The 14,002-nt window shown below is 40.9% G+C and overlaps 1 protein-coding gene across 1 annotated transcript in view; it reads right to left on the bottom strand.

Annotated features, from left to right (window-relative positions):
• The window catches only part of CAMKMT (calmodulin-lysine N-methyltransferase), a 536,774-nt gene that overhangs the window by 111,438 nt on the left and 411,334 nt on the right, over positions 1-14,002 (bottom strand). The window contains exon 7 of the mRNA XM_075595793.1: positions 11,240-11,306. Within this exon, the coding sequence (XP_075451908.1) occupies positions 11,240-11,306 (67 nt within the window). The remainder of the gene's footprint in view (positions 1-11,239; positions 11,307-14,002) is intronic.

Raw genomic sequence — 14,002 nt, 5'->3', positions numbered from 1 at the left:
TGCAAAATTTCTATATGTATTGACCGCACCATGCCCATATCACATCATTTCAATAATGCATTCTGGATACCTCCTTCTTTTCTACTAGTTCACTATTTTTTTTATTAGTTTAGCCATGTATCCTCTTGGCTACTAATCTGCCCTGCCTAACACATAAGACCTGGTACTAGTGCAGGCAGTGTTAGGGTTAATCTGGGATCCACTGCAGTAAACAACTCCCTTGAGTGGCAAAGGGGGTGGGCCTGAGGCCTCTGTGCTGCCCTATCAGGGGCTCAGACCTAGGACCCTCCCCCTGGGTACAAAAGCGACTGTAGATCCAAATTTAGTGTGTTGGGGGTGTGAAGCCAGGGCTCTGGCCACCTTCCTTCCCTCTCCCACAAGGGAGTGGGATACTACCTCTTACTCCACCAGGGAGTAGGGGAGCAAAGGATACACCTTTGGGGCCTCAAGCCTTGATGGTTGAGTCCAGGGACCTTAAGAAGAGTGCTTTTATACTCCTCCCTTTGACTGCAGTTTATCAGGGGGAGTGCAAGATGGTTTTTCCTGCAGGGACTGCACCCAGCACTGATGAGGCCTGTGGGGAATGGAGGCGCTACACCCATGTGCGAGATAAGAGCTCTATTCCTGAAAGCCTGTCCTGTCTTCCCCACTACCATCAGGGTACACTCAGCAATCCTGTAAGCCTCACAGGTACAGCACAGTGTGAGTACAGGTAACAGGAAATCTCCCAGAGGGTGGGGGAGCACCTGTTACATTAGTATATAGTAAAAGGTTAATACACAGTATACACATGAAATAGATGGAAAACACTCCACCAATTCCCCTTATCATATTTAATACTGGTCAATCACAAACACTTGCCAGTACATTGTACATTTGGTGCGTGTTGACATGGATTCTATGTGTCAGTATTAACCAGTAAACAGTTTAGTATCTCAACTTTGTGACAATATAACCAGTAACATTAACAATCATAATTGTTCTTCTTATTTTTGCTGAGTGAGAGAGTGGGCAACATGCCAAACAATTCACTGTTTCTTGGAGACACCGCCCTGCAGTCAATGTAGCCATATAAAGGCATTACTTTAAATTAATTGTAGTAGCGGTTCCCAAATTTATATGTATTTTCCCATACTGAGTTTGGAACCCATATGTCAATGTTTCCATCCTAGCCATATCCCATAGATTTGCTCTCCAATTACTGACCTTAGGAGGGTTAACAGACTTCCACCCCTGCATAATCAATACCGTAACCTCTAAAAACATGTGGTTTAGTATATTTTGGGCTCCCCTCCCGCTACAATCGGTCTTTCTGGGGGATCCACCAGATCTTTGTGGATTTTGGGTAGTCAGTATAATACAGGGGTTACTGGATACTTTATTTTTAAAAATCCCTTGTTTTATCATCAATCAAATTGGCACCTGTACAGGCAACTGTTGTGATCTGGATTTGAGAGTTGTTTCAAGCCCTCTACTATATATTCCCTGATTAGTGAGTGCATGTATAGCACTCAATTTTGTTTAGGGTCATGTATCCTTGTTAATAACTGTGAACTAGTACACATATTATAGAATAAGAATAAGGATTCTGCCTGATAATTAAATTATATGCCTGAACTGCTGCATGTGTGGTACTCCAGTAACATCGGTTGTGACAGATCCAATGCGATAATTCTTCCTCTAATTATAGAGGTAAACAAGAATTTTAATCAGTTAGTTTTAGGACCTGCTAATGGCCATGCCTTGGTGTGGCTAGCAGGCTTATAAAGCTTTGGCCAAAGGGTTTAATTAATTACCATTTTTCAAGAGATATATAGGTATTTCACTGTGTATTTTTGTCATATTGGATGTAGCTTTGGGCTTCTTTGTTTTTTGTTGTATTCCAGTAACATCCCAAAATTAGGATATACATTAAAGGGTTAAATATTGTCATGTCTTCTGGTGACTGGAGGACTTCTTTCCCTGCATGATGCGATTTACATTACTTCCCATATGTTTTTATATATATATTTATTTTATTTTTTTGTGAATTTTTGATATTTAGTATTTATTCCTTTTTTTCCACTTTAGTTTGGTGATAGTATTACCCCTTAAAATCAATACACGTACATGAGTTTACATATACGATTACGCCATATTCAAATATAACAATCTTTATAAGTATATAGTGACAGGTTTAAATTAGCCAGTAGTGTTGTAGCAACTAGACTTAGTCAGGAATTAAAAGAAGAGCTGGTGAAATTGTATAGAATGTAATGATGGATACTTTTTAAATCAGAAAGTTTCAGGTTGGTACCGAATACTGACATTTGAGAGAACCGAGTACATTGTTTTGCTTTTTATGAGCAATGTATCATAGTGAACGCTAAGGACAAGATTTCATTGTATTGTACTGTATGTCTTTATTTATATAGCGTCATAAATGTACATAGCGCTTCACAGTAGTAATACATGTCATATAAATAACAAATAATATAAATAACAGATCATGGGAATAAGTGCTTCAGACATACTGTAAAAGTAACATTAAGGAAGGAGTCCCTGCTCCGAGGAGCTTACAATCTAATTGTTAAAAGTGTCAGCTGATTTTCTAACGCAGATCGGCTAAGTGTACTCAGATTTTGGCACGCCATTTTAAAATGACGGTTTGTACGCTATGTAGGGGTATAAAAAGGGTCTGGGCTCACTAATTAAGCAGTATCCCTGACAAAGGGCCAACCCCGAAACGTTGTGATATTTCTGTATGTCTGCTATTAAATCAATTATTATTGTTGGAACACTTGTGTCGGCAAGTTGCATTTGAGTTCAGAGGGGATTCATTGATTTTCTCAATCTGATTGTGTGTCAAGAGAGGAATGTGGCTTTACTTTCTGGTCTAGTGGCTCAATGTCTCATTTGAAATTATTGATAAAATGTAATCCTAACCTCCAATTTCTCAGACAGTTGTTGCATTGACATTCATGTATGAACAAGTCACTAAAATCTACAATGTTCCCTCTTCGCATAGCAGTCAGTAAGGTTCTGAATTCCGGTCTGGCGTATGGGCTCTGATCTTTGATTCTAGTGCATGGAGTTAACCATTGCACTCTGCTTAGTTTGTTTCTCCTCAGCCTATACCAGTATTTAATAGCTAGAGTAGCTAAGCAATGTACTTGCCAGGTTAGTCTATCTCTAGGTATCTCATGAAAAAAGTCGTTCAGAAACTAGGATTCCTTGAATAGTGAACTCTTCGAGTGTTACCAAGTGAGAATTATTAGGCCTTTGGTACCAATAAGGGACACCTCCTTCTTTAGCGGAATGTTTTACTACTATCTGTCCCTCACAGACTGCACAACATAGTCCTACTTTATCTGCTTGCAAGCAAAGATTATGAGAATGAATTACAGGATTTTAAAGGATAAAAATGAAGTGAAAATGACCAAGTGTACATGACGAAGTCCTAAATAAAGTATCCAAGTGAAATATAGAAGTGGAAGGCTATGCCTGTATTTGTCGTGTGGGGGAGCAGGAACGCTGGCCCTGGCTTTCACTCTCCCTCGCTGCAGCAGGCCGATTAACTAATCTAAGCTGAACTATGCTTTTAAATACCAGACACTTCCCAGTCTCCATTGTAAAATCAGAATGCTAGCCCACACTTTACAATACTTTCCGCTTCATTCAGCTCACGCTTCAGCTCAGCTCTGAACCATTCATGCTCCTCAGCCTGGTTCAGTTGGGTATTTATCAGGCTGTGTTGTCTTATGCTTACTGGGTTCACCATACAGCCTGCTGCCTTTCATTTGGCTGCTAGGCATCGCTTTGTGCTTGGTTCCTCCCCTCGCATCCTCTCTAACCTGGCTCTGGGCTTGTCGCCTCTGGCCCATCTTGTTTTCCTGACTCCGGGGTCATCGATTCCGGTTATCCTCTCTAACCCAGCTTGGGGCTCGTCACCTCCGGCTATTTCCTCTAACCTGGCCCTGGGCTCCTAGCCACCCTATCTATTCTGTCTCCTATTCTTAGGTGAGCTTGTCCATGCCCAGACGCTTTCCCCTTCCCGTGGCTGCACAGCTTCATATTCATACCTGGTCAACACTGCGGGCGTTCATTGCTGTCCTGTCCTGTAAATTCTTATCCCCTAATCAGTGCTAAATGCATTTAGTATATTTAGTAGGACGGTCAGCGCTACAGTCATGGTTCCTCACAGACGGTTCCTCACAGACTTCCTCCACAGGGTTTTTTCCTGTCCTGCCTGCTGCTGCGCTCTCCTTGTGAGTTTAAGGTTGTAACAATATTTTTTGGTCTCTTACCTTCAGCCCTACACCTACTACATAAGGGTAATAAAGCCAAAGCTTCGAACGCTATCATTCATCATCAATTCATTACCTACAGTATGTACACACACAAGTTGAAGGCTATGTCTGTATTTCTCATGTATGGGAGTAGTAACTCCGTTCCTGGCTTTCAGTCTCCCTCTCCTCAGCAGGCCGATTGACTAATCCCAGCTGAGCTATGCCTGTAAATATCAGGCATTTCCCAGTCTCGAATGCTAGCTGCAAAATCAATATCCACCATCCACCCCATCTCCTCCTTTTCATACTCCCTACTCCTTGTGTGAACCTCTTACCCTCTGCCCTACACCTTCTATGCCAGGGTAATAAAGCCAAAGTTTCTAACTTTATCATTCGTTACCAATTAATTATCTACGTACACAAAATACAAATATATATTTGTGGTGATTACCTAGTCTATAGTCTCAAACCAGCTTAGCCATTACAACCAACCTCACACTGATGATACCCATCAAGGTTGAAACATGTCTGTGAGTGGGTTTAATGGCTTTGCATCTCATCCCAGCCTCTGTCTAAAAGCTGTGTTTAAAACAGCATGAATTGGCTTGAGGATTTGCTTGTGTAATACGAGCTTGAGGTTATTAAGAATTTATTTTAGTGTTAGGACCCTTGAGATGTGGTCTGCCTTGGAGGGGCTCAAGGGCTCACAACACTTTGGCCAAAGGGTTAAACTAAAAGACCATTTAATTAAAAAGATATATATATATATATATATATATATATATATATATATATATATATATATATATATATATAAGCACACAGTGCCACCTTTTATCTCAAGCTCACATTACATGAACAACCCTTAGCCAATGCATGCTGCTTTAAACACAGCTTTTAAGCAAGGACTTGGGAGATGCAAAGTCAGTTAACACACTCACAGACATGTTTCAACCTTGATGGGTATCATCAGTGTGAGGTTGGTTGCTGACATTTGCTCATTTGAGATTAAAGAGTACGTAATCACCACATTTATTAAGGTTATGGTGGGTAAAAAAAGTGACAAAAACCCTCCACAGTATAGCATATAGCAACTGTAAATATTCCTGTATATTCATTTGCATGTCTTAGACAGGTCTGCAACCCTGTCTTTCACCATTATCGCTCAGCACACAGCACTTCCACTGCAGCAAGGGATTCTGGGAAATGACATGCAAATGAGCACACAGTGCCACCTTTTATCTCAAGCTCACATTACATGAACAACCCTTAGCCAATGCATGCTGCTTTAAACACAGCTTTTAAGCAAGGACTTGGGAGATGCAAAGTCAGTTAACACACTCACAGACATGTTTCAACCTTGATGGGTATCATCAGTGTGAGGTTGGTTGCTGACATTTGCTCAATACTACTCTTTAATCTCAAATGAGCAAATGAAGTATTTTGAGACGAAACGCGTAGGGAGTGTCATGTGGACGTGATATTGTCCAGTTTTATTCAATATCACTCACTATTCTATATACGGGACTATATCTTTTAATTTGGAATGCACTGATCCCAGCCGGTCATTTGCTGCACTTGTGGGGACTGTCTCCGTTTGTATCCTGTGACGTCATCGAGTTCTCACGTGACTTGGAGCTGAGAACTCACTGCTATGACGCTGGATCTGGAGGAAGGCAGCGTCCCTCATGTTCCCCGGCACTCGGAGGCTATTATTGAGGCTGCTGCAGTTCACCCACACCGGATACTTCACTGAAGTCACCCGATACCTGGTTCCTGCGTCTGGCTGGTGATTGAGTTGTACTCAGAATTGCTTTTTATTCCGTTATGTTTCTGAGTGTGTTCTTCATATCTTTTACTCCATAAACTATTTGTTATACTTTTTTACGCTATGAGTGCGTCTGTTTTTTTCTGTTTTTGTATATATATATATATATATACAGGTAAACCCCATTATAGCGCGACCCGTTATAACGCGAATTCGGTTATAACGCGGTTTTCACGTGGCTCCCGTTTTTTTTAAATTATTTTTTTGTAAAAATGTAATTTTTTCTTCTTTTCTTTTTGAGGTGGTCGGGCAAAATTGGGACAAAACATCCGCCCCCTGCTCACAGCCCCCCCTTGCTCAAAGTACACCCTGCTCACACAGTACCCCCCTGCTTACAGTACCCCCCCTCTCTCACAGTATCCCCCCCCTGCTCACAGTACCCTCCTGCTAAAAATATCCCCCCTGCTCAAACAGTAACCCCCTCCCTACTCACAGTAACCCCCTTCTCAAACACGGTGTTCACACGGTGCTCTGTGGGCGCTCTGTGCGGCTTGTGAGATGTGGGCTGCCTGTTCCCCCTGCTCCTCTGCAGTTCCGTTCCAGCGGGGTCATGTGACGTCACGGCACGGCACATGGCTCATGTAAACAAAGCAGGGACGCCACAGTCTCTTCTTTGAAAGCCGATCCCATGCACATGCGCAGTGCGATTGTAACACAGCAGTGATATGCTGGGTATTCCTAAAACTAACAGAGACGGGGAGCAGAGCTGCCAGATGCCAGGTAAGAGCTGTGTGTGGTTGCCGCTGCCCCACCGGGTCTGGGAACGCTGGGAGAGTTCTCAGCTTTCCCTCCGGCAGACGCGGTAGCAGTGATGCAGCGGCCATTTTTTATTTTTTTTAATTTCGCGGCGGCCATTTTGTTTTTTCGCGACCCCGTTACTAACGCGGTGGTCTCGGGTGGACCCCGAGGACCGCGCTATAACGGGGTTCACCTGTATGTATGTGTATATATATATATATATATATATATATATATATATATATATATAACAAAGAAAAAAGCTGCGCCTCTAAAGAACATATACAATGAATATATATATATATATGCTATAACAATATGATGTAAATATGGATGAATATCTTAATTATATAAGCAATATATACACATATATGATATTGTGGACCTATATTAGTATCAGGCCCACAAAAACATGAACAATAGTATATAAAAAAGAGCAAAAAAAGGATAAACCAGTCCTCAAATAGTCCAATGAATGGTATAGGTGCTGGTATGCAGGGTCTCCGGCAGCTCTCAATATGGACCAACCACGTCCACAAGATATCTAAAAAGGAAAAAAGAGGAGAGAGCGCACGCCCATAGCGTATAAAAGTATTTAATGAGGGGGAGGGGGGAGAGAGGGGGGTAAAAAACGCACTTACAAAAATGCAATAAAATCAAGCATATGTGATATATAATAATCACCACCATCCGGTTTTTCTCTAGACTCTTGGGGCAGTCCCAGGCTCCGTTGGTAAGGGAGCAACGTCACAGCAGATTCCCAGGGCTGGTAACACCATCCGGTTAGACTGCAGACTTTTGGGGCCGTCCCAGGCTCCGTTGGCAGTGGAGCAGAGTCCCTTTGAGAAAGTTAGCCGTGACTGACGAAACGCGTCAGGGAACGTCGTGACGTCAGACGCACAGACATTGGAGTCTACACGAAGCGCTGGAGCGTATTGATCCAGGCGCGAGTGCTATAGGCACCACTACTACGGGACCTCTTTCTTGGACTATTATACAGCACACCTGCCTTGTGAATTTGCTGGGACTCTGCTCCATTGCCAACGGAGCCTGGGACGGCCCCAAAAGTCTGCAGTCTAACCGGATGGTGTTACCAGCCCTGGGAATCTGCTGTGACGTTGCTCCCTTACCAACGGAGCCTGGGACTGCCCCAAGAGTCTAGAGAAAAACCGGATGGTGGTGATTATTATATATCACATATGCTTGATTTTATTTCATTTTTGTAAGTGCGTTTTTTACCCCCCTCTCTCCCCCCTCCCCCTCATTAAATACTTTTATACGCTATGGGCGTGCGCTCTCTCCTCTTTTTTCCTTTATATATATATATATATATATATATATATATATATATATATATATATATATATATATATATATATATATATATATATAGGCACTGTACCGTGTATCTGTATTAATGGATGTAGCACTGAGCTCTGTCTGTGTTTCATGTTCTGTCTCTGGTTTTAAATATATATATATATATATATATATATATATATATATATATATATATATATATATATATATATACACACACACACACACACGTATATACAAACAATAATATTAACTTTATTTCATATGACACTTTTCTCCCAATGTGACTCAAAGCATTTCACAATTACAATATAGTGCGCAGTACATAGCGCTGAACATAGTTTTTTTACAGGCACAGTCCCAACAAACTTACAATCTATGGAGGCCTAGGAAGATAAAGGAAATTGCCCAAGGTCACAATGATTTGACATTGGGATTTATATCTGGGATCCTCAAAATGTTTGTCCACCTAATGTGAGCATGTATTTAAAATGTAATGTTAAATAAAGTTGCAAGCATCTCTAATAAGAGAAATAAGTGGTTCCTTTACCAATCTTTTACATATACCTATAGAAAGTGAAAGTGTAGCACACCAAGTGAAATTTCATACATATATCAACTTAAATAATATAATTAATCTAAATATATAACCAGTGTTTAAAATATCAATATAGATGACAAATGTAAATAAGTAGCTAAAATAATTGCTACAAAAAGAGTGAGAGAGAAAGGAACCCAACTTGTAGCACTCAGACCCCCTGTCTGAATGATTAATATCAGTCTGAATGATTAATGTCATGATGATGATTAACCTACCCATTAGCACCTCTACCCCCCTTTCCCCCCCACCTGTCCATTACTACAGCTACTATAAGCTGAAGCGGAGTTTCCCTACAGTGCGCTAGTTACAAAAAGAGTGACCATGGCTCCCAGTAAACAAGAATAAAATTACATATTAAAAAAAAGTTAGGAAAAATATATATAAATTAATTTAAAAAGTGCTTAAAAGTGAAAAAATAATATAATTGGAACATAACTTTCCTGCTGGCACAACATTTTGACAATGACTCTTGGTCTACTGCTCTTCAAAAATAATCGCTTCACATCATGAATCTATAGAAAGAAAAAGAAAAAAGAAAAGCGCACAAGCACCATAATATAGTACATATGGCAAAAAAAAAAAAGGTGAGTATTGAATGTACAGAAATTCAATAAAGAAAGAAGCTTATCGTATTAGACTGTGGTTCAAGTTTTTCTAGTGCCGGCTGGCATAGCTCCATGTTCAATCAGCCGACTATACGTGATGTCTTCAGCAGTCTCCAAAACTCAGGATACCAAGCTCGGGTGCAACAGCAGATTTCTCCCGACCCCTAGATGCACCTTGAGAAAGAGCGCAAGCTCGAAACGCGTTGGTGGGGGCCCCAGGGCTCATTTTTTGTGTGCTATGCTCTGATCCAATAAACCTTTTTATTGGGAACACACTCTCTAGCAGTTTTTTCCTGTAGTGCTCCATCTCTCCTCATCAAACCTCTGAATATCCTGGAGAACAGGCAGCACACGTCCATGGAAGAAAAGACCCACAGAAGACCCATCTAACAGTGAGTGATTTGCTCCTTTTACACCACAGAAATCCTATTCAATGTATGAGACTGGACACAAGCGAGTGTGAGTATTCATCAATCAAGGGATGTTGCTCTTCCAGCTTATTGATGCAATGGAAGTGGTGTGATGCTTTAAAGGGTTATCAATCGTGGGACACTTCAAGGATTTGGAATTATGTCTTCATATACATTATCCAGCAAATGGTCAGGTCTGTGTTAGAGCACTATACAGTGTTGTTTACTCCCGACCCCTACAGACATCAGCTGTTCCACTCCATTACTGATTCGGAGACGCCGGATGATGATGTCAATTCATTGTGGTGACCAGTTCAAAGAGTTCCAAATTTCCATTGCGGGATATTATTACACATCATTCAGTGAACATGCAAATTATTTCGAAATAGCTAAATAGTAATCTCCAATGTTTTGTGGCGATGTGCGTAACCACTTCATCAGGATTTTTTTCCTTCATTAGCAACAACCCCCATTATATACCCACCCCCAAGCTTTGATTGGTTAAGAATAAAACACAACTAAGTCACTATAGAAAAATGAATTTTGCTATAGTGACTTAGTTTGGTTTTATTTTTAACCAATCACAGCTTGGGGATGGGTATAAACGGAGGGTTATTTCTAACGAATTGTTTTTAAAGAAACAATACAGTATTCCCTGCTGAATTGGCTATGAACATCACCACAAAACGCGTTGGAGATTGCTTTTGATAGTGTCACCAGATTAGGAGGCAGCAATTTTTAAATAATTTGTACATACTGCAGGACATTTAATAATATCCTTCCATGGCACTTTGGAACTCTTGGAACTGAGCGCCACGATGAACTAACATCATCAACCAGCATCTGAGGATCAGTAATGGAGTGAAACAATTAATGTCTGTAGTGATGGGGAAAATTCTGCCAATGCACCGAGAATAGTATCCTGAGTTCCAGAGCATGCTGAGGACATCACGGACAATTGGCTCATTGGTCGTGGAGTTATGCTAGCCAGCACTGGAAAAGCTTGAACCTCCAGTCTAATACGATAAGCTTTTCTATTGAATTTCTGTACATGCAATACTCATCTTTTCATGCCATGCATACAATATACTGTTTACTATATTAGTGGTCGTGCGCTTTTCTTTTTTGCTTTTATATTTATATATCTATAGAAGCTCTAGCAGTAAAATGGCTTTTGCTGTAATAGCTTTTAAATTATGTATTTAATATTATCTAACAAAAGCATTACTTCATGTGGCAGTCAACTAATTTATTTAAAAAAATCAAATTAATTGTTGTATGGAATACATATATTATGGTCCCATTGAGGTATAAAACACTTGTAGAGTCATATGGCTTATTCAATGTAACAATGTTTTATCACATATATTGAACATTATTCATGTAAATATAAGTTTGGTCATCACCAATACCTTATGTAGAATTTGTACCATATATATGTGCACAAAATAAATGAACATATATCTTACCTGCTGGATACTGATCGGGCTTTAAATACTCCTCCATTTGTGTGTCTTCTGATAATGTCAGCTACATCTGTATGGAACTTGTTAAGACGATATATTTTGAGACTTAGATCTCATTTGTTGATCTACCATTTCACTCTAAATTTCTACTTTGTGCACAGTTGGTTTGAAAGTCAGAGGATTGCATAATGGTTACAGCCTATCCTTTCAATATTTGTAATGTGTGAACAAAAATAGTATTGAGTAATACATAAGATAAAAACATTTTTTTTTTATTACCAAAGATCAAAAATGAAATCTATGTCTCTACATGGAGCTACTCTTTTCAGCAAAAGGCCACCTGTGATTTTAGTTTATATAGAGAGACTGATGTAACGGTGTTTTTTTGTTAAATGTAGGCCATGAAGTAGAATAACACTCAGCAATTCTGACAAAATGCTTTCTTTGTACTTAAATAATTTGTAATACAAAGACAAATATAAAGAAATTCGTCACATTTCCCATCCCAGTATCAAATAACTCCAAGCGTTTCTTAAAGTGGTACATTTACAAAAGGGGAACAAACCTGACACACTACTAGTCTGTAAACTTAGAACCATACAGAGCCAAAACCATATACATGCCCTAAGACTAAAATCAGGGTAAGTTTCTTACAATCCAGAAATAATTCCAGAATAGTTCTACGGATACTATAGTACTGTAAGGAATTGGGAAGCGCATCCCCCGCGGCGCACTCCCTCCTTACCTGATGGCTCGCGCAACCCCGCTGTCCTTACGGCGCGGGCGCGCTTCCGCAGGAACTATTCTGACGTCGCGGAGTCTGGCTCCGTTCCCCGCTTGCGATGTGCATCAACGTTGTGCGGCGCGCACACGTGATGCGTTTGCACCGTTCCAAGCTGCGTATCAACTCTCGTTATTATGCCCACCTGTCTCCTGTGTCTTTCCTCCTATCAGTGTCTCCGCGGAGTCCGTGCCTCCGCTCCACCCCCCTCTCTCATTGGTCATGCTCTCTCATATATGCTCAGCTGTGCCACTTGCACATTGGCTGAGCATAGTTCCAGTTAGCGCTGTTCTCCCACTTCCTGGTTCCTTGTCCTGCCTTGCCTTGTCTCAGTTGCCTTGTACCGAACCCGGCTTTACTTTGGACTCCGCACTTCTGGCTTACTGACCCGGCTTACCTCTGACCTTCCGCATCTCTCCAATCCCAACCACGGTTTATGGACCTCTACGCTCCTACTGGCTCCAACCCCTGACCACAGCTAAACGGACACTGACCATTCTACAGGCTCCTACCACAGACCTCGGCAAGTACCTGACCATTCTACTCTCTCCAATCCTGACCCGGCTTCCTGAACATCCGCACTCCAGACGTGGCCCCATGGCTGTGGGTGGCGTTATACCTATTCCCACCTCAGTACCGGGGTCCCACCTTGTTTGTGGTGAGCACAGCGTTACAAGTACTCTTTATGATGGGGACATACACCGAAGACTGGAAAGGCATTAGGCGCTTTCTTAGAGTCATACAATCTCCCGCACTTAACCCCGGAGTAGACGAGTAACTTACACAAGGGGATTACTCAGGAGGAGGTTATGGAAGCTATTAGATCAATCAAACCATCAAAAGCCCTAGGGCCTGATGGCTACACAGGCATGTTTGCAAACATTTTTATTCCGCACATGGTTAAAATGTTCAATAGCTTCTTAAAGACCAAAGTAATCCCTAAAGAGATGCTTAATACATTTATAATTCTAATACACAAGATGGGAAAGGACCCACTAACCTGTAAAAACTATCGACCTATCTCATTAATAAACCAGGATATTAAGATCTAAGAGAAGGTGATGGCAACAAGGCTGAACAGAGTGCTACCAGGCCTTGTCCACCCAGATCAACTGGGGTTTATTCCCAATAGACAGGCCCCGAACAACATTCGTAGAGTAGTAGACCTGATTCAGGTAGCCAAAAACACCAAGACTCCAATGAAGGTTTTGTCACTGAATGTAGAGAAAGCATTCGATAGAGTGAACTGGCTATGTCTGTTCAGGACCCTTAGAGCATTTGGGATTACTGGGAACTTCCTGAGCTGGACAAACTTATTGTACAGCTCTCCAACTGCCCCCATAAAAAGTTCTGGTTTGTTTTCGGTAACACTAGAGAATAAAAATGGCACGAGACAGGGGTGTCCACTTTCACCATTGCTGTTTGCTCTGTCGCTAGAGCCCCTAGCAAGCAGGATACGAGGGGATCAAGATAGGTATCGATGAATATAAAATTTAGCCTGTTTGCAGACGATATAATAACTATTTTAACCAAACCAATGACCACACTACCAAACCTGTACAATACTCTGGAGAAATTTGAAACAATTTCAGGATTCAACGTTTTAACAGTAGCAAATCGCAAGCCTTAAACATCAATCTCTCTCCAGAAGTGGTTAAACTCATGGACATTAATTTTAATTTCAAGTGGTATAAGGAAACAATTACCTGCATGGGGGTAAAAATTACGCAAAAATACAACACACTATACCAGACCAACTATCCAGACATGATTCCCATTTTAAAAAGGGACTTAGAAACCTGGTAAAAATATTCCATTTCATGGATAGGAAAAACGTAATCAATTAAAATTACACTCCTTCCTATACCTTTTCAGAGCACTCCCAATTAAGCTTAAATTTAAAGATATAGAGGACATACAAAAACAAACGATGACATTAATTTGGGGTAAATGCAAGGCAAGAATGAGGAGAGGTGTTTTCCTCC

Source organism: Ascaphus truei, chromosome 4 (genome assembly GCF_040206685.1).
Source record: "Ascaphus truei isolate aAscTru1 chromosome 4, aAscTru1.hap1, whole genome shotgun sequence".
NCBI classification, from domain to species: Eukaryota; Metazoa; Chordata; class Amphibia; order Anura; family Ascaphidae; genus Ascaphus; species Ascaphus truei.
This window is presented reverse-complemented; position numbering and strand designations above follow the sequence as displayed.